We start from the raw sequence: 19,685 nt of genomic DNA, 5'->3' as shown, positions 1-19,685 counted from the left end.
CAAAAATATCCCGGGACCCCCCAAAAAAACCCCAAAAACCTCGGGATCCACAAAAACCTCCCGGGACCCCCCAAAAAAACCCCCGGGACCCCCCAAAAACCCTGGAACCCCCCAAAAAATCCCAAAAAACCTCCCGGGATCCCCAAATACCCCCGGGACCCCCCAAAAACCCTGAAAAACCCGGAGATCCCCAAAAAACCCCCAGGACCCCCCTAAAAAAATCCCAAAAAACCCGGAGATCCCCAAAAACCTCCGGGGACCCCCCAAAAACCTCCCGGGAGCCCCAAAAAAATCCCCTGGGACCTCCCAAAAAGCCCTAAAAACGCGGAGATCCCCAAAAACCTCCGGGGACCCCCCAAAAACTTCCTGGGACCCCCCAAAAACCTCCTGGGATCCCCCCAAAATATCCTAAAAAACCTCGGGATCCCCAAAAACCTCCCGGGACCCCCCAAAAACCTCCCGGGACCCCCCAAAAAACCCCCAAAAACCTCGGGATCCCAAAAAACTTCCCGGGACCCCCCAAAAATTCCCCGGGACCCCCCAAAAACCCGAGGGCCCCCCAAAATACCCTCGAGATCACCCCCCAAAAAAGCCCCGGGAGCCCCAAAAAACCCTGGAACCCCCCCAAAAAAAACCCCAAACCCCTCGGGATCCCCAAAAAAACCCCGGGATCCCCAAAAACTTCCCGGGACCCCCCAAAAATCCTCCCGGGACCCCCCAAGATCCTCCCGGGAGCCCCAAAAACTTCCCGGGACCCCCCCAAAAAAATCCCAAAAATCCTCAGGATCCCCCAAAAACTTCTCGGGACCCCCCAAAAAAATCCCAAAACCCCCCGGGATCCCCAAAAAAAACCCCGGGACCCCCCAAAAACCTCCGGGGACCCCCCAAAAACCTCCCGGGACCCCCCAAAAACCTCCCGGGATCCCCCAAAAAAACCCCGGGACCCCCCAAAAATGGCCCGGGGGGAGGGAGGGCACGGGAGGCTTTAATGGGGGAACTGGGAGGGACTGGGGGGCACTGGTTACTGGTTTGTACTGGTTTGTACTGGTCTGTACTGGTTTTTATTGGTTATACTGGTTCACACTGGTTTATACTGGTTTATACTGGTTTTTATTGGTTATACTGGTCCATACTGGTCCATACTGGTCCATACCAGCTTTTACTGGTTTGTACTGGTTCACACTGGTCCGTACTGGTTTGTACTGGTCTGTACTGGTTTATACTGGTCCATACTGGTTTATACTGGTTCACACTGGTCCGTATTGGGTTTTATTGGTTTTTACTGGTCCGTACTGGTTTATACTGGTCCATACTGGTCCATACTGGTCCGTACTGGTTTTTACTGGTTCACACTGGTCTGTACTGGTTTATACTGGTCCGTACTGGTTTGTACTGGTCTGTACTGGTTTTTATAGGTCCATACTGGCTTTTACTGGTCCGTACTGGTTTATACTGGTTTATACTGGTTCACACTGGTCCATACTGGTCCGTACTGGTCCGTACTGGTTTTTACTGCTCCGTACTGGTTTTTACAGGTCCATACTGGTTTGTACTGGTTCACACTGGTCTGTACTGGTTTATACTGGTCCATACTGGTTTATACTGTTTTTTACTGGTTTATACTGGTCCATACTGGTTTATACTGGTTTATACTGGTCCATACTGGTCCATACTGGTTTATACTGGTCCATACTGGTCCATACTGGTTTATACTGGTTTTTACTGGTTCACACTGGTCCATACTGGTTCGCACTGGTCCGTACTGGTTCTTACTGGTCCATACTGGTCCGTACTGGTTTATACTGGTTTTTACTGGTTCACACTGGTCCATACTGGTTCACACTGGTTCATACTGGTCCGTACTGGTCCGTACTGGTTCACACTGGTTTATACTGGTTTATACTGGTCCGTACTGGTCCGTACTGGTTTTTACTGGTCCATACTGGTTTTTACTGGTCCGTACTGGTCCGTACTGGTTCACACTGGTTCATACTGGTTTGTACTGGTTCACACTGGTTTATACTGGTTTTTACTGGTCCGTACTGGGGGGGTCACTGCCCGCCCCTCCCCCCCCGCGGGAGCGGAGCCGGGGGTGGGGGAGGGGCGGGGGCGGCCTCGGCTGGGGGAGAGGAAAAACCCAAAACTGCCCAAAATGACCCAAAAATGCCCAAACTAACAAAAAAAACCCCAAAATAACCCAAACAACCCCAAAATAACAAAAAAAACCACCCCAAAAAAACCCAAAATACCCCCAAATAACCCCAAATAACCCAAAAATAACCCAAACTAACCCAACCTACCCCAAAATAACCCAAAATACCCCAGAATACCCCAAAAATAACCCAAAATAACCCGAACTACCCCAAAATAACCCAAAATACCAAAATAACCCCCAAACATCCCCCAAAATAACCCAAAATGCCCCCCAAAAACCCAGAAATACCCCAAAATATCCCCAAAACCTCTCCAAATATCCCAAAATCTCCCCCGACCCCACCCAGGGAACCTAAATCCCCCCAAATTCCCCCCAAAATCCCCCCAAATTCCCCCCCAAATCCCCCAAATTTCCCACAAATTCCCCCAAAATCCCCCCAAAATCCTCCCCAAATCCCTCACCTGTCCCAGCTGTGCCCAGGTGTGCCCAGGTGTGTCCCAGGTGTGCCGCAGGTACCCCCCAGCTGTGCCCCAGGTGTGCCCAGGTGTATCTCAGGTGTGTCCCAGGTGTGCCCAGGTGTGTCCCAGGTGTGTCCCAGGTGTGCCCAGCTGTGCCCCAGGTGTGCCCAGGTGTGTCCCAGGTGTATCTCAGGTGTGCCCAGGTGTGTCCCAGGTGTATCTCAGGTGTGCCCAGGTGTGCCCAGGTGTGTCCCAGGTGTGCCCAGGTGTGTCCCAGGTGTGCCCAGGTGTGTCCCAGGTGTGTCCCAGGTGTGTCCCAGGTGTGCCCAGGTGTGTCCCAGCTGTGCCCAGGTGTGTCCCAGGTGTATCTCAGGTGTGCCCAGGTGTGCCCAGGTGTGTCCCAGGTGTGCCCAGGTGTGTCCCAAGTGTGTCCCAGCTGTGCCCAGGTGTGTCCCAGGTGTGTCCCAGGTGTGCCCAGGTGTATCTCAGGTGTGCCCAGGTGTGCCCAGGTGTGTCCCAGGTGTGCCCAGGTGTGCCCAGGTGTATCTCAGGTGTGCCCAGGTGTGCCCAGGTGTGCCCAGGTGTGTCCCAGGTGTGCCCAGGTGTATCTCAGGTGTGTCCCAGGTGTGTCCCAGGTGTGTCCCAGGTGTGTCCCAGCTGTGCCCAGGTGTGTCCCAGCTGTGCCCAGGTGTGCCCAGCTGTATCTCAGGTGTGCCCAGCTGTGTCCCAGGTGCCCCCAGCTGTTCCAGCTGTGCCGCTCACCTGCGGGGGGCCGTGCCCAGGTGCCCCCAGAGCCGCCCCCGCAGAGCCGCGGCCTCGGCCCGGAGCCGGGACAGGGACACGGACACGGACACCGACAGGTGGGACAGGTGAGACACCTGGGACAGGTGAGACATGGACAGGTGAGAGTGACACACCTGGGACAGGGACACGGACAGGTGGGACAGGTGAGACACCTGGGACAGGGACAGGGACACCGCCAGGTGGGACAGGTGAGACAGGTGACACACCTGGGACAGGTGAGAGTGACACACCTGGGACAGGTGAGACATGGACAGGTGAGAGTGACACACCTGGGACAGGGACACGGACACGGACACCGCCAGGTGGGACAGGTGAGAGTGACACACCTGGGACAGGTGAGACAGGTGAGACACCTGGGACAGGTGAGACATGGACAGGTGAGAGTGACACACCTGGGACAGGTGAGACACCTGGGACAGGTGAGACATGGACAGGTGAGAGTGACACACCTGGGACAGGGACACGGACACTGACAGGTGGGACGGGTGACACAGGGGACACAGGAGATGACACAAATGACATTGGGGGTACAAGAGACCCAGGTGTGACACAGGTGTGACACAGGTGACACAGGTGACACAGGTGACACTCAGGTGACACTCAGGTGACACAGGGGTGACACTCAGATGACACAGGTGTGACACAGGTGACACTGAGGTGACACTCAGGTGACACTCAGGTGACACAGGTGACACTCAGGTGACACTCAGGTGACACAGGTGTGACACAGGTGACACTGAGGTGACACTCAGGTGACACTCAGGTGACACAGGTGACACTCAGGTGACACTCAGGTGACACTGAGGTGACACTGAGGTGACACTCAGGTGACACTCAGGTGACACAGGTGACACTCAGGTGACACAGGTGACACAGGTGACACTCAGGTGACACTCAGGTGACACTGAGGTGACACTCAGGTGACACTCAGGTGACACAGGTGACACTCAGGTGTGACACAGGTGACACAGGTGACACTCAGGTGACACAGATGACACAGGTGACACAGGTGACACTCAGGTGTGTCAGGTGACACAGGTGTGACACAGGTGACACTCAGGTGTGTCAGGTGACACAGGTGACACAGGTGACACAGGTGACACTGAGGTGACACAGGTGACACTCAGGTGTGTCAGGTGACACAGGTGACACAGGTGACACTCAGGTGTGTCAGGTGACACAGGTGACACAGGTGACACAGGTGACACTGAGGTGACACTCAGATGACACAGGTGACACAGGTGTGACACAGGTGTGACACAGGTGACACTCAGGTGTGTCAGGTGACACAGGTGACACAGGTGACACAGGTGTGTCAGGTGTGACACAGGTGACACTGAGGTGACACAGGTGACACAGGGGTGACACTCAGATGACACAGGTGACACTCAGGTGACACAGGTGTGACACAGGTGACACTGAGGTGACACAGGTGACACAGATGACACAGGTGGCACACAGGTGTGACACAGGTGACACAGGGGTGACACTCAGGTGACACAGGGGTGACACTCAGGTGACACAGGGGTGACACAGGTGTGACACAGGTGACACTCAGGTGACACTCAGGTGACACAGGTGATACTCAGGTGACACTCGGGGGTCTCACCTGTGCCCGGGCTCCGGGGGGGTCCCCGGGGTCTCCTCGGGGTCCCGGCGGGGGGGGGCGATGGGGGGGGCGCCCCCTGCCCCTCCCCCCACTGCGGCCACACCTGGGGGGGGAGGGGATGGGGGCGGGGCCAGCCCCGACACCCCCCGAGAAACCCAAAAAACCCAAATTTTACACCAAATTCCACCAAATTCACCCTCAAATTCCCCCAAATCCCCCCAAAATCCCCAAAATCCCCAAAATCCCCCAAAATCCCCAAATCCCCCAAAATCCCCAAAATCCCCAAAATCCCCAAAATCCCCCAAAATCCCCCAAAATCCCCAAATCCCCCAAAATCCCCAAAATCCCCCAAATCCCCAAAATCCCCCAAAATCCCCCCAAAATCCCCCAAATTCCCCAAAATCCCCAAAATCCCCAAATCCCCCCAAATCCCCCAAAATCCCCAAAATCCCCCAAATCCCCAAAATCCCCCAAAATCCCCCCAAAATCCCCCAAATCCCCCAAAATCCCCAAAATCCCCAAATCCCCCCAAATCCCCCAAAATCCCCAAAATCCCCCAAATCCCCAAAATCCCCCAAAATCCCCCCAAAATCCCCCAAATCCCCCAAAATCCCCAAAATCCCCAAATCCCCCCAAATCCCCCAAAATCCCCCAAAATCCCCCAAATCCCCCAAAATCCCCCCAAAATCCCCAAATCCCCCAAAATCCCCAAATCCCCCAAATCCCCCAAAATCCCCAAAATCCCCAAAATCCCCAAATCCCCCAAAATCCCCAAAATCCCCCCAAAATCCCCAAATCCCCCCAAAATCCCCAAAATCCCCCAAATCCCCCAAAATCCCCCAAATCCCCCAAATCCACCCAAATCCCCCAAATCCCCCAAATCCCCCCAAATCCCCAAAATCCCCAAAATCCCCAAAATCCCCAAATCCCCCAAAATCCCCAAAATCCCCCCAAAATTCCCAAAATCCCCCAAATCCCCCAAATCCACCCAAATTCCCCAAATCCCCCCAAAATCCCCCAAATCCCCCAAACCCCCCCAAATCCCCCATCCCCCCCGTACCTGTCCCGCCGTTTCCCGCCGCGGCCCCTCCCCCCCCGCGCTCCGGGACCCCCGGGCCTGGGGGGACACGGGGGGGGGAGGGGTCAGGGGGGACCCCCGGACCCTCCCCCACCCATGCAGAACCCCTCCCCCACCCGGCCCCTCCCTCGCTCAGCCCCTCCCCCATCCAGCCCCTCCCCCCAATCCAGCCCCTCCCCAAAGCCCCTCCCCCACCCGGCCCCTCCCCCATCCAGCCCCTCCCCCATGTGTCCCCTCCCCCTCCCAAGCCCCTCCCCCTCCCCAAGACGCTCCCCAAGCCCCTCCCCCTCTCAAGCCCCTCCCCCTCTCAAGCCCCTCCCCCATGTGTCCCCTCCCCCTCTCAAGCCCCTCCCCCTCCCCGGCCCCTCCCCCTCACCTGCTCGGCCCCGCCCCGCCCCCCCCGGCCCCGCAGCCCCCGCAGCCTCCGGCGGGAGCGGCGCAGCTGAGAGAGCGCCCCCCGCAGGCGGGAGCGGGACACGCGCACCTGGGCCTGGGGAGAGACAGGTGAGAGACAGGTGAGAGACAGGTAACACACAGGTGACACACAGATAACACACAGGTAACACACAGATAACACACAGGTAACACACAGACAGCTGAGAGAGCGCCCCCCGCAGGCGGGAGCGGGACACGCGCACCTGGGCCTGGAACAGAGACAGGTGAGACACAGGTGAGATATGGACAGGTGAGATATGGACAGGTGAGAGATGGACAGGTGAGATATGGACAGGTAACACACAGGTAACACACAGACATGTAACACACAGACAGCTGAGAGAGCGCCCCCCGCAGGCGGGAGCGGGACACGCGCACCTGGGCCTGGTGAGAGACAGGTGAGAGACAGGTGAGAGACAGGTAACACACAGGTGACACACAGGTAACACACAGGTAACACACAGACAGCTGAGAGAGCGCCCCCCGCAGGCGGGAGCGGGACACGCGCACCTGGGCCTGGTGAGAGACAGGTGAGATATGGACAGGTGAGATATGGACAGGTGACACACAGGTAACACACAGGTAACACACAGGTAACACACAGACAGGTAACACACAGACAGCTGAGAGAGCGCCCCCCGCAGGCGGGAGCGGGACACGCGCACCTGGGCCTGGAACGGACACACGGACAGGTGAGAGACAGGTGAGAGACAGGTGAGATACAGGTGAGAGACAGGTAACACACAGGTAACACACAGGTAACACACAGACAGGTGACATGTGGACAGGTGTGATGCAGACAGGTGGGACAGGTGACACACGGGACAAACAGGTGAGACAGGCGTGCCCAAGGTGTGTCCCACGTGTGTCATTGCGTGTCCCAGGTCTGTCATTACGTGTCTCATGTGTGTCATTGCGTGTCCCAGGTGTGTCATTACGTGTCCCACGTGTGTTATTGCATGTCCCACGTGTGTCATTACCTGTCCCACGTGTGTCATTACATGTCCCACGTGTGTCATTACGTGTCCCACGTGTGTCATTGCCCGTCTCACGCGTGTCATTGCATGTCCCACGTGTGTCATTACCTGTCCCACGTGTGTCATTACCTGTCCCAGGTGTGTCATTACGTGTCCCACGTGTGTCATTGCCCGTCCCACGTGCGCCATTACATGTCCCAGGTGTGTCATTGCGTGTCCCAGGTGTGTCATTACGTGTCCCACGTGTGTCATTGCCCGTCCCACGTGTGTCATTACATGTCCCAGGTGTGTCATTACGTGTCCCAGGTGTGTCATTACCTGTCCCAGGTGTGTCATTACGTGTCCCAGGTGTGTCATTACATGTCCCACGTGTGTCATTACGTGTCCCAGGTGTGTCATTGCCTGTCCCACGTGTGTCATTGCATGTCCCACGTGTGTCATTGCCTGTCCCATGTGTGTCATTGCATGTCCCGCGTGTGTCATTACGTGTCCCACGCGTGCCATTACGTGTCCCAGGTGTGTCATTGCCTGTCCCACGTGTGTCATTGCATGTCCCACGTGTGTCATCGCTTGTCCCACGTGTGTAATTGCGTGTCATTACATGTCCCACGTGTGTCATTACGTGTCCCACGCGTGTCATTACGTGTCCCAGGTGTGTCATTACGTGTCCCACGCGTGTCATTGCCTGTCCCATGTGTGTCATTACGTGTCCCAGGTGTGTCCCTGCGTGTCCCACGCATGCCATTACGTGTCCCATGTGTGTCATTACGTGTCCCCCGCGTGCCATTACATGTCCCAGGTGTGTCATTGCGTGTCCCAGGTGTGACATTACGTGTCCCACGCGTGTCATTGCCTGTCCCATGTGTGTCATTACATGTCCCACACGTGTCATTACGTGTCCCAGGTGTGTCATTACGTGTCCCATGCGTGCCATTACGTGTCCCAGGTGTGTCATTACGTGTCCCACGCGCGCCATTACATGTCCCAGGTGTGCCATTACGTGTCCCACGCGCGCCATTATGTGTCCCAGTGTGTCCCTGCGTGTCCCACGCGTGCCATTACATGTCCCAGTGTGTCCCTGTGTGTCCCACGCGCGCCATTACGTGTCCCAGTGTGTCCCTGCGTGTCCCACGCGTGTCATTACGTGTCCCAGTGTGTCCCTGTGTGTCCCAGGTGTGCCATTACGCGTCCCACGCGCGCCATTACGTGTCCCAGTGTGTCCCTGTGTGTCCCACGCGCGTCATTACGTGTCCCAGTGTGTCCCTGCGTGTCCCACGCGTGCCATGACGTGTCCCACGCGCGCCATTACGTGTCCCAGTGTGTCACTGTGTGTCCCACGCGTGTCATTACGTGTCCCACGCGTGCCATTACGTGTCCCACGCGTGTCATTACGCATTCCACGCGCGCCATTACGTGTCCCAGTGTGTCCCTGTGTGTCCCACGCGCGTCATTACGTGTCCCAGTGTGTCCCTGCGTGTCCCACGCGTGCCATGACGTGTCCCACGCGCGCCATTACGTGTCCCAGTGTGTCCCTGCGTGTCCCACGCGCGCCATGACGTGTCCCAGTGTGTCCCTGCGTGTCCCCCGCGTGCCATTACGTGTCCCAGGCGTGTCATTGCCTGTCCCACGTGTGTCATTGCATATCCCATGTGTGCCATTACGTGTCCCAGCGTGTCCCCCGCGTGTCGCGGCGTGTCTCACCTGCAGCGCCTCCCCCAGGCGCAGGTAGAGCTGTTCCACCCTCTGCGCCTCCTCCCCCCGCAGCTGCAGCCGCCCCAGGGCCCCCCGGAGCCCCCAGGCCTGGGGGAGGGGCTGGGGTCACCCGGGGTCACCGGGGTCACCCGGGGGTCACCGGGGTCACCCAGGGGTCACTGGGGTCACCCGGGGTCACCCGGGGTCACCCAGGATCACGCAGTGTCATCAGGGTCACTCAGGGGTCAGGGGTCACCCCGGGGTCACCCAGGGTCACGCGGTGTCACTCAGGGGTCAGGGGTCACCCGGGTGTCAGGGGTCACCCAGGGGTCACCGGGGTCACCCGGGGTCACCCAGGGGTCACCTGGGGGTCACCAGGGTCACTCAGGGGTCACTCAGGTCACTCAGGGATCACTCAGGGGTCAGGGGTCACCCGGAGGTCACCAGGGTCACTCAGGGGTCAAGGGTCATTTGGGGGGTCACAGAGGGGCAAAAATTCCCGGTTTGGGGGGGTCAGGGGTCACTGTGGGGTCACCGAGGGGTCACGGGGACATGGAGGGGCCAGGGGTCACCGGGGGTCAGGGGTCACGGGGGGTCAGGGGTCAGGGGTCAGCCCCACCTGGTCCTGCCGGGGGTCCCGGGGGGTCCTGGGGCCGGCCTGGGCCCGGCCTGGGGGGGGCAGAGGGGTCAGAGACCCCCGGGGACCCCAAAAAACCCCAAAATTACCCCAAAATTACCCAAAAAACCCCAAAATGACTCAAAATATCCCAAAAGTACCCCAAAAAATAACCCAGAGTGACCCCAAATAACCCAAGACAACCCCAAAATTTCATCAGATAACCCCAAGTAACCCAAAAGAACCCCAAAATTTCCCAAAATAACCAAAAATAAACCAAAGTGACCCAAAATAGCCCCAAAATAACCCAAAATAAACCAAACCAACCCTGGAGACCCCAAACCACCCGAAATTCTCCCCTGGAACCCCAAAATTGCCCCAAATCCCCCCCAGGACCCCCCAAATCCCCAAATTCCCCCAAAATCCCTCTAATTCCCCCAAATTTCCCCAAATTTCCCCAAAATCCCGCCCATACCGGGATCTCCAGCGGCCATTGGGGGTCCCGGAGCTGGGGGGGCACAGAGGAGTCAGGGGGGACCCCAAAATCCCCCCCGGAACCCCAAATTTACACAAATCCCCCCAAAATCCACCCAGGAACCCCAAAATTCTCCAAATCCCCCAAATTTCACCCCAAAATTCCCAAAATCCTCCCCAAAATCCCCCAAATCCTCCCCAAATTCTTCCAAATCCCCCCCAAATTCTCCAAATTTCACCCCCAAATGCCCCAAATCCCCCCAAAATCCCCCAAGTCCCCACAAATCCCCCCTGAATGCCCCAAATCTCCCGGATTTTACCCCAAAATCCCCCCAAATTCGCCCCCAAACCCCGCACGCGCCCCCGGCGGCTGCCGGCCCTTGGCCCCGCCCCCTGTCGCTATGGCAACGGGACGCTCGGGCGCTGATTGGCTGAGCCGCCGTATCCAAGATGGCGGCGCCCGCAATCACTGAGGGGGAATTTTAACACCGTACAAGATGGCGGCCGCCAGGGGTGAGGCCGGAAGTTCCTCCTTGCTCCATTTCCGGTTCCGCCGTGTGATGCCGGAGGCGCGCGCGGGAGGCCCGAGCCGGTGGGGGCGGGGGGGGAAAGGGAATTTTGGGGAATTTTGGGGAATTTTGGGGATTTTTGGGGAATTTTGGGGTTTAAAGGAGATTTTGGGGGAGGTTTTGAGGGTTTAAAGGGGGAATTTGGGGGTTTAAAGGGGAATTTGGGGGGGTTTTGAGGGGGGTTTGGGGGAAATTTGAGGGAATTTGGGATGAATTTGAAGGAATTTGGGGGGATTTGAGGGAATTTGGGGTGAACTTAAGGGAATTTGTGGGAATTTCGGGTGAATTTGGGGTGAATTTGAGGGAATTTGGGAGGAATTGGGGCAAATTGGGGGATTTTGCGGGGAATTTGGGGTAAATTTGATGGAATTTGGGGTAAATTTGATGGAAGTCGGGGTGGTTTGGGGTAAATTTGATGGAATTTGGGGTAAACTTGTGGGGATTTGAGGGGAATTTGGGTAAATTTGATGGAATTTGGGATGAGTTTGTGGGGATTTGGGGGAATTTGGGATGAGTTTGGGGGGGATTTGATGGAATTTGGGTTAAATTTGATGGATTTTGGGTTGATTTGGGCTCCCTGCCTCAGTTTCCCCAGGCTGGCCATGCTGCCCCCCCCTCTGCTGCTGCTGCTGCCGCTGGCGCTGGCCGGGACCCCCGAGGTGACGGTGCCGCGGCCCCGGGGGGTGGCCCTGAGCCGTGAGTGACCCAAAATCCCCCAAATTCACCCCAAAATCACCCTGAACCCAAAAACCCCAAATTCCACCCCAAAACCCTCCAAAATCCCCCCCAAATCCACCCAAAATCCCACCCGGGACCCCCGAGGTGACGGTGCCGCGGCCCCGGGGGGTGGCCCTGAGCCGTGAGTGACCCAAAATCCCCCAAATTCACCCCAAAATCACCCCAAAACCCCCCCAAATCACCCCAAAAACTTCAAAATTACCCCAAAACCCCCCAAAATCACCCCAAAATTACCCTGAACCCAAAAAACCCAAATTTCCACCCAAAATCCCCCCAAAAGACCTTCCAAAATACGCCCAAAATCCCCACAAATCCCCCCAAATTGCCCCCAAATCCCCTCTAAATCCCCCCATACCCTCCTAAATCTCCCCAAATTTTCCCCAAAACCCCCAAATCTTCTTAAATTTCCCCCAAATCCCCCCAAATTTCCCCCCAGTCCCCACAAACTTCCCCAAATTCCCCCCAAATTGCCCCCAACCTCCCCCCGAATCTCCCCAAATTTCCCCCAAATCCCCCCAGACCCTCCCAAATCCCACTCAAATCCCCCCAAATCACCCCAAAATCCCCCCAAATTTTCCCCAAACTCTCCAAATTTCTCCAAATTTCCCCAAAATCCCCCCAAATTGCCCCCAAGTCCCCTCTAAATCCCCCCATACCCTCCTAAATCTCCCCAAATTTTCCCCAAACTCTCCAAATTTCCCCCAAATCCCCCCAAATTTTCTCCAAATCCCCCCAAAATACCCCCAAATTCCTCCCTAACTCCCCAATTCCCCTCAAATCTCCCCAAATTTCCCCCAAAATCCCCCCAAATTCCCCCGAAACTCCCCAAATCCTCCCAAATTTCCCCAAATTTCCCCAAAATCCCCCCAAATTGCCCCCAAATCCCCTCTAAATCCCCCCATACCCTCCCAAATCTCCCCAGATTTCTCCCAAACTTCCCCAAATTTCCCCCTAAATCTCCCCAAATTTCCCCAAATTCCCCCAAATTCCCCCCACATTGCCCCCAAACCCCCCCAAATCTTCCCAAATTTCCCCCAGATCCCCCCAGACCCTCCCAAATCCCCCCGAATTTCCCCCAAATTCCCCCTAAATATCCCCAGACCCTCCCAAATCCCACTCAAATCCCCCCAAAATCCCCCCAAATTTTCCCCAAACCCTCCAAAACCCTTCAAATTTTCCCCAAATCTCCCCAAATTTCCCCAAATCTCTCCAAATTTCCCCAAATCTCCCCAAATTTCCCACCCCCAGAGCTGCCGTTCTACGACCCCTCGGGGCCGTTCCGCTGCCTGGACGGCTCCGGCTCCGTGGCCTTCGCCTGGGTCAACGACGACTACTGCGACTGCCAGGACGGCTCTGACGAGCCAGGTGGGCCCCAAAATCCCCAAAAACACCCCAAAAATGAACCCGGCACCCCCAAAAACCCCCCGGGTCATGGGAGCCCCAAAAACCCCGAAACTGCCCCAAAAACGACACAGAGAGCTCCAAAAACCCCAGAGCTGTGACTGCCAGGACGAGCCAGGTGGGGCCCAAAATCCCCCAAAAACACCCCAAAAACACCCCAAAAATGAACCCGGCACCCCCAAAAACCCCCCGGGTCATGGGAACCCCAAAAATCCCAAAACTGCCCCAAAAACGACACAGGGAACCCCAAAAACCCCAGAGCTGTGACTGCCAGGACAGCTCTGACGAGCCAGGTGGGGCCCCAAAATCCCCAAAAACACCCAAAAAATGAACCCGGCACCCCCAAAAACCCCCCGGGTCATGGGAACCCCAAAAAACCCCAAAACTGCCCCAAAAAATCCCAAAACTGCCCCAAAAAAATCCCAAAACTGCCCCAAAAACGACACAGGGAACCCCAAAAACCCCAGAGCTGCGACTGCCAGGACGGCTCTGACGAGCCAGGTGGGGCCCAAAAAACAACAAAAACACCCCAAAAACACCCAAAAAAAACCCCAAAACACCCCAAAAATGAACTCGGCACCCCCAAAAACCCCCCGGGTCATGGGAGCCCCAAAAACCCCAAAATTGCCCCAAAAAACCCCAAAACTGCCCCAAAAATGCCACAGAGAGCCCCAAAATATCACACCAGGACCCCCGAAAACCAACCTGAGACCCAAAATCCACCCGAGACCCCCCAAAATCTCTTCAGGACCCCCCAAAATTTCCTCAGGACCCCCCAAAATCCACGTGGGACCCCCCAAAATCCTCTCAGGACCCCCCAAAAATCCCCAAAAATTTCCTCAGGACCCCCCAAAATCCCCCCAGGGACCCCCAAACCTCCAAAATCCTTCCCCCCCCAGAGCCCCCTCCTCACTTTTAGGGACCCAAATGATGCCCAGGACCCCCAAAATCCCCTCAGGACCCCCCCAAAATCCCCCCGGGACCCCCCAAAATTCACCCAGGACCCCGCAAAATCCCCTCAGGACCCCCCAAAATCCCCCCAGGGACCTCCAAAATCCTTCCCCCCTCCAAGCCCCCTCCTCACTTTTAGGGACCCCAGGGCCCTTCTGGGACCTTCCCAACGCCCCAAATTTTGGGGAGGGGTCCCCAGAGTCCCTCTGGGTGCCCCCCAGACCTGAGGGGACCCCCCAAATTTCACCCAGGGACCCCCAAACCTCCAAAATCCTTCCCCTCCGAGCCCCCTCCTCACTTTTAGGGACCCAAATGATCCCCAGGACCCCCAAAAATCCACCCGGGACCCCCCAAAATGCACCTGGGACCCCCCAAAATCCACCCGGGACCCCCAAAAATCCACCTGGGACCCCCCAAAATGCACCCGGGACCCCCCAGAATCCCCAAAAATCCCCGAAAATCCCCTCAGGACCCCCCAAATTTCGCCCAGGGACCCCCCAAACCTCCAAAATCCTTCCCCTCTCCGAGCCCCCTCCTCACTTTTAGGGACCCCAGGGCCCTTCTGGGACCTTCTCAGCCTCTCAAATTTGGGGAGGGGTCCCCAGAGTCCCTCTGGGTGCCCCCCAAAACTGAGGGGACCCCCCAAATTTCGCCCAGGGACCCCCGCCTGCCCCAACGGGCGCTTCCACTGCACCAACGCCGGGCACCGGCCCCGCAGCATCCCCGCGGCCCACGTCAACGACGGCGTCTGCGGTGGGGACGGGGGATTTTGGGGGGTCCTGGGGGGATTTTGGGGGGGTCCCGAGATGATTTGGGGGGTCCTGGGTGGGTTATAGGGGGAGTAGAGGGGATTTTGGGGGGTCCTGGGGGGATTTTGGGGGGTCCTGGGGGGCTTTGGGGGGTCCTGGGGGGGTCCCGAGATGATTTGGGGGGTCCTGGGTGGGGTATAGGGGGAGTTGGGGGGATTTTGGGGGGTCCTGGGGGGATTTTGGGGGGTCCTGGGTGGGATATAGGGGGAGTTGGGAGGATTTTGGGGGGTCCTGGGGGGATTTGGGGTGACTGGGTGGGATATAGGGGGTGTTGGGGGGATTTTAGGGGCATTTTGGGGGGTCCTGGGGGGTCCTAGGGGGGTCCCGAGATGATTTGGGGGGTCCTGGAGGGATTCTGGGGGGTCCTGGGTGGGGTGTAGGGGGAGTTGAGGGGATTTTGGGGGGTCCTGGGGGGATTTGGGGGAGTTTTGAGGGGGATTTGGGGGCGCCCGGGGGATTTTGGGGGGTCCTGGGGGGATTTTGGGGGTCCTGGGTGGGTTATAGGGGGAGTTGGGGGGATTTTGGGGGGTCCTGGGGGGGTCCCGAGATGATTTGGGGGGTCCTGGAGGGATTTTGGGGGGTCCCGGGGGGGGATTGGGTGGAGTTTGGGGGGTCCTGGGGGAATTTGGGGGGATCCTGGGGGGGATTGGGTGGAGTTTGGGGGATTTTTGGGGGTTTTGGGGGGTCCTGGGGGGGTCACGAGATGATTTGGGGGGTCCTGGGGGGGGATTGGGTGGAGTTTGGGGGGTCCTGGGGGGGGATTTTGGGGGGTCATGGGGGGATTTTGGGGAGTTTTGGGGAGTCCTGGAGGGATTTGGGGAGACTTGAGGGGATTTTGGGGGGTCCTGGGGGGATTTTGGGGGGTCCTGAGGAGATTTGGGGGGTCCTGGGGGGATTTTGGGGGGTCCTGGGTGGGATTTGGGGGTTCTGGGTGGATTTTGGTTATTTTTGGGATATTTTTTGGGTGATTTTTGAGATATTTTGGGGCTTTGGGGTGATTTTTGGGATATTTTCGGGCAGTTTGGGGATATTTTTGGATGATTTTTGGGTGATGTTGGGGATATTTTGGGATATTCCGGGATATTTTTGGGATATTTTTGGGGTATTTTGGCATATTTTTTGGGGTGGTTTTTGGGTGATTTTGGGGTATATTTGGGTATTTTGGGGCTATTTTTAGGATATTTTTGGGGTATTTTTGGTTGATTTTTGGGTGATTTGGGGATATTTTGGGTATTTTGGGGATATTTTAGGATATTTTTGAATGTTTTTGGGATATTTTGGGTGATTTTTGGGATATTTTGGGTATTTTGGGGATATTTTAGGATATTTTTGAATATTTTTGGGATATTTTGGGTGATTTTTGGGATATTTTGGGGTCCCCCCAGATTGCTGCGACGGCACCGACGAGTGGGGGAGCGGCGCCGGCTGCGAGAACACCTGCAGGTCTGACTGGTTTATACTGGTTATACTGGTTTGAACTGGTTTATACTGGTTATACTGGTTTATACTGGGAGGGACTGGTTTATACTGGTTTGGACTGGTTTATACTGGTTTGAACTGGGAATGTGCCCAGGGAGTGGCGCCGGCTGCGAGAACACCTGCAGGTCTGACTGGTTTATACTGGTTATACTGGTTTGAACTGGTTTATACTGGTTTGGACTGGTTTATACTGGTTTATACTGGTTATACTGGTTTATACTGGGAGGGACTGGTTTGAACTGGTTTGGACTGGTTTATACTGGTTTGGACTGGTTTACACTGGTTTGAACTGGGAATGTGCCCAGGGAGCGGCGCCGGCTGCGAGAACACCTGCAGGTCTGACTGGTTTATACTGGTTATACTGGTTTATACTGGGAGGGACTGGTTTGAACTGGTTTATACTGGTTTGGACTGGTTTATACTGGTTTATGCCCCTAGGGAACAGGGCTGACAGGAGCGCGAGGAGCGGCTGTACTGGGTTATACTGGGTTATACTGGGTTATACTGGGTTATACTGGTTTCTATGGGTTCCTATGGGTTCCTATGGGTTTCTATGGGTTTCTATTGATCTATACCGGTCCATACTGGTCCGTACTGGTTTGTACTGGTCCATACTGGTCCGTACTGGTTTTCCAGGGAGCGGGGCCGGCAGGAGCGCGAGGAGCGGCTGTACTGGGTTATACTGGGTTATACTGGTTTCTATGGGTTTCTATGGGTTCCTATGGGTTTCTATGGGTTTGTATTGATCTATACTGGTCCGTACTGGTTTATACTGGTCCATACTGGTCCATATTGGTCCATACTGGTTTTCCAGGGAGCGGGGCCGGCAGGAGCGCGAGGAGCGGCTGTACTGGGTTATACTGGGTTATACTGGGTTATACTGGGTTATACTGGTTTCTATGGGTTTCTATGGGTTCCTATGGGTTTCTATGGGTTTGTATTGATCTATACTGGTCCGTACTGGTTTATACTGGTCCATACTGGTCCATACTGGTCCATACTGGTTTTCCAGGGAGCGGGGCCGGCAGGAGCGCGAGGAGCGGCTGTACTGGGTTATACTGGGTTATACTGGGTTATACTGGTTTCAATGGGTTTCTATGGGTTTCTATTGATCTATACCGGTCCATACTGGTCCATACTGGTCCATACTGGTCCATACTGGTCCGTACTGGTCCATACTGGTCCGTACTGGTTTTCCAGGGAGCGGGGCCGGCAGGAGCGTGAGGAGCGGCTGTACTGGCTTATACTGGTTTATACTGGGTTATACTGGTTTCTATGGGTTTGTATTGATCTATACCGGTCCATACTGGTCCGTACTGGTCCGTACTGGTCCATACTGGTCCGTACTGGTTTTCCAGGGAGCGGGGCCGGCAGGAGCGTGAGGAGCGGCTGTACTGGGTTATACTGGTTTATACTGGGTTATACTGGTTTCTATGGGTTTGTATTGATCTATACCGGTCCATACTGGTCCGTACTGGTCCGTACTGGTCCATACTGGTCCATACTGGTTTTCCAGGGAGCGGGGCCGGCAGGAGCGCGAGGAGCGGCTGTACTGGGTTATACTGGTTTCTATGGGTTTCTATGGGTTTCTATGGGTTTGTATTGATCTATACCGGTCCATACTGGTCCATACTGGTCCGTACTGGTCCATACTGGTCCGTACTGGTTTTCCAGGGAGCGGGGCCGGCAGGAGCGCGAGGAGCGGCTGTACTGGGTTATACTGGGTTATACTGGGTTATACTGGGTTATACTGGTTTCTATGGGTTTGTATTGATCTATACCGGTCCATACTGGTCCATACCGGTCCATACCGGTCCATACTGGTCCATACTGGTCCATACTGGTCCGTACTGGTCCATACTGGTCCGTACTGGTTTTCCAGGGAGCGGGGCCGGCAGGAGCGCGAGGAGCGGCTGTACTGGGTTATACTGGGTTATACTGGGTTATACTGGGTTATACTGGGTTATACTGGTTTCTATGAGTTCCTATGGGTTTCTATGGGTTTCTATTGATCTATACCGGTCCATACCGGTCCGTACTGGTCCATACTGGTTTATACTGGTCCATACTGGTTTTCCAGGGAGCGGGGCCGGCAGGAGCGCGAGGAGCGGCTGTACTGGGTTATACTGGGTTATACTGGGTTATACTGGGTTATACTGGGTTATACTGGTTTCTATGAGTTCCTATGGGTTTCTATGGGTTTCTATTGATCTATACCGGTCCATACCGGTCCGTACTGGTCCATACTGGTTTATACTGGTCCATACTGGTTTTCCAGGGAGCGGGGCCGGCAGGAGCGCGAGGAGCGGCTCCGCTCGGCCGCCCTGGCCAGGGAAGGTTTCGCGCTCCGGCAGCGCCTGGTGCAGGAGGCGGCCGAGGCCAAACGGGAAAAAGAGGTAAAAAACCCAAATTTTGGGCAATTTGGGGGAATTTTGGGGTGGTTTTCGGGTATTTTGGGGTCATTTCAGGGTAATTTGGGGATAATTTTGGGATAAATTTGGGAGAATTGCACGATCGCTTCAGGGTGATTTCTGGATAATTTCAGAGTAGTTTTGGGGTCATTTTAGGGTAATTTTGGGATAATTTCAGGATAATTTGGGGATAATTCCAGTATAATTTCAGGATAATTCCAGGATAATTTCAGGATAATTCCATTACAATTTCAGGATAATTCCAGTATAATTTCAGGATAATTCCATTACAATTTCAGGATAATTCCAGTATAATTTGAGGATAATTCCAGTATAATTTGAGGATAATTCCAGTATAATTTCAGGATAATTCCAGTATAATTTCAGGATAATTCCATTACAATTTCAGGATAATTCCAGTATAATTTGAGGATAATTCCAGTATAATTTCAGGATAATTCCAGTATAATTTCAGGATAATTCCATTACAATTTCAGGATAATTCCAGTATAATTTGAGGATAATTCCAGTATAATTTCAGGATAATTCCAGTATAATTTCAGGATAATTCCAGTACAATTTCAGGATAATTCCAGTATAATTTCAGGATAATTCCAGGATAATTTCAGGATAATTCCAGTACAATTTCAGGATAATTCCAGTATAATTTCAGGATAATTTCAGGACAACTCCAGGATAATTTCAGGACAACTCCAGGATAATTTAAGGATAATTTGGGGATAATTCCAGGATAATTTGGGGATAATTCCAGTACAGTTCCAGGACAATTCCAGGATAGTTTCAGGACAATTCCAGGATAATTTCGGGATAATTCCAGGATAATTTGGAGATAATTCCGGGATAATCCCAGTCTCACCCCGCTGTGTTTCTGCGCATTCCCGCCTGGGGGCGCTGCAGGCCATGGACAATTCCAGGATGATTTCAGTACAATCCCAGGATAATTCCGGGATAATTTCAGGATAATTTGGGATAATCCCGGGATAATCCCGGTCTCCCCGCTGTGTTTCC

At 55.1% G+C, this 19,685-nt stretch overlaps 2 protein-coding genes across 2 annotated transcripts in view; one reads left to right on the top strand and one right to left on the bottom strand.

Moving 5' to 3' along the window:
* Window positions 1-1,290: 1,290 nt before the first annotated feature.
* On the bottom strand, window positions 1,291-10,318 carry LOC146764979 (uncharacterized). The gene is made up of 5 exons (XM_085563126.1): window positions 10,300-10,318; window positions 9,828-9,877; window positions 9,218-9,316; window positions 6,481-6,594; window positions 1,291-6,143 (listed from the first exon to the last, which is right to left on the bottom strand). The coding sequence occupies exons 1-5, from the start codon at window positions 10,316-10,318 to the stop codon at window positions 4,983-4,985; spliced, it is 1,443 nt and encodes a 480-aa protein (XP_085419252.1). The 3' UTR covers window positions 1,291-4,982.
* A 459-nt stretch (window positions 10,319-10,777) lies between these two features.
* PRKCSH (PRKCSH beta subunit of glucosidase II) overlaps window positions 10,778-19,685 on the top strand; it is a 23,351-nt gene continuing 14,443 nt past the window's right edge. The window contains exons 1-6 of the mRNA XM_085563239.1: window positions 10,778-10,890; window positions 11,454-11,563; window positions 12,854-12,970; window positions 14,615-14,710; window positions 16,152-16,209; window positions 18,524-18,641. Coding sequence (XP_085419365.1) covers window positions 10,796-10,890; window positions 11,454-11,563; window positions 12,854-12,970; window positions 14,615-14,710; window positions 16,152-16,209; window positions 18,524-18,641 — 594 coding nt within the window. The 5' untranslated portion in view covers window positions 10,778-10,795. The remainder of the gene's footprint in view (window positions 10,891-11,453; window positions 11,564-12,853; window positions 12,971-14,614; window positions 14,711-16,151; window positions 16,210-18,523; window positions 18,642-19,685) is intronic.

This window comes from Lonchura striata, chromosome 30 (genome assembly GCF_050655825.1).
Source record: "Lonchura striata isolate lonStrDom1 chromosome 30, ASM5065582v1, whole genome shotgun sequence".
Lineage (NCBI taxonomy): Eukaryota > Metazoa > Chordata > Aves > Passeriformes > Estrildidae > Lonchura > Lonchura striata.
The sequence above is the reverse complement of the archived record's forward strand: the minus strand, read 5'-3'. Positions and strand labels throughout refer to the sequence as shown.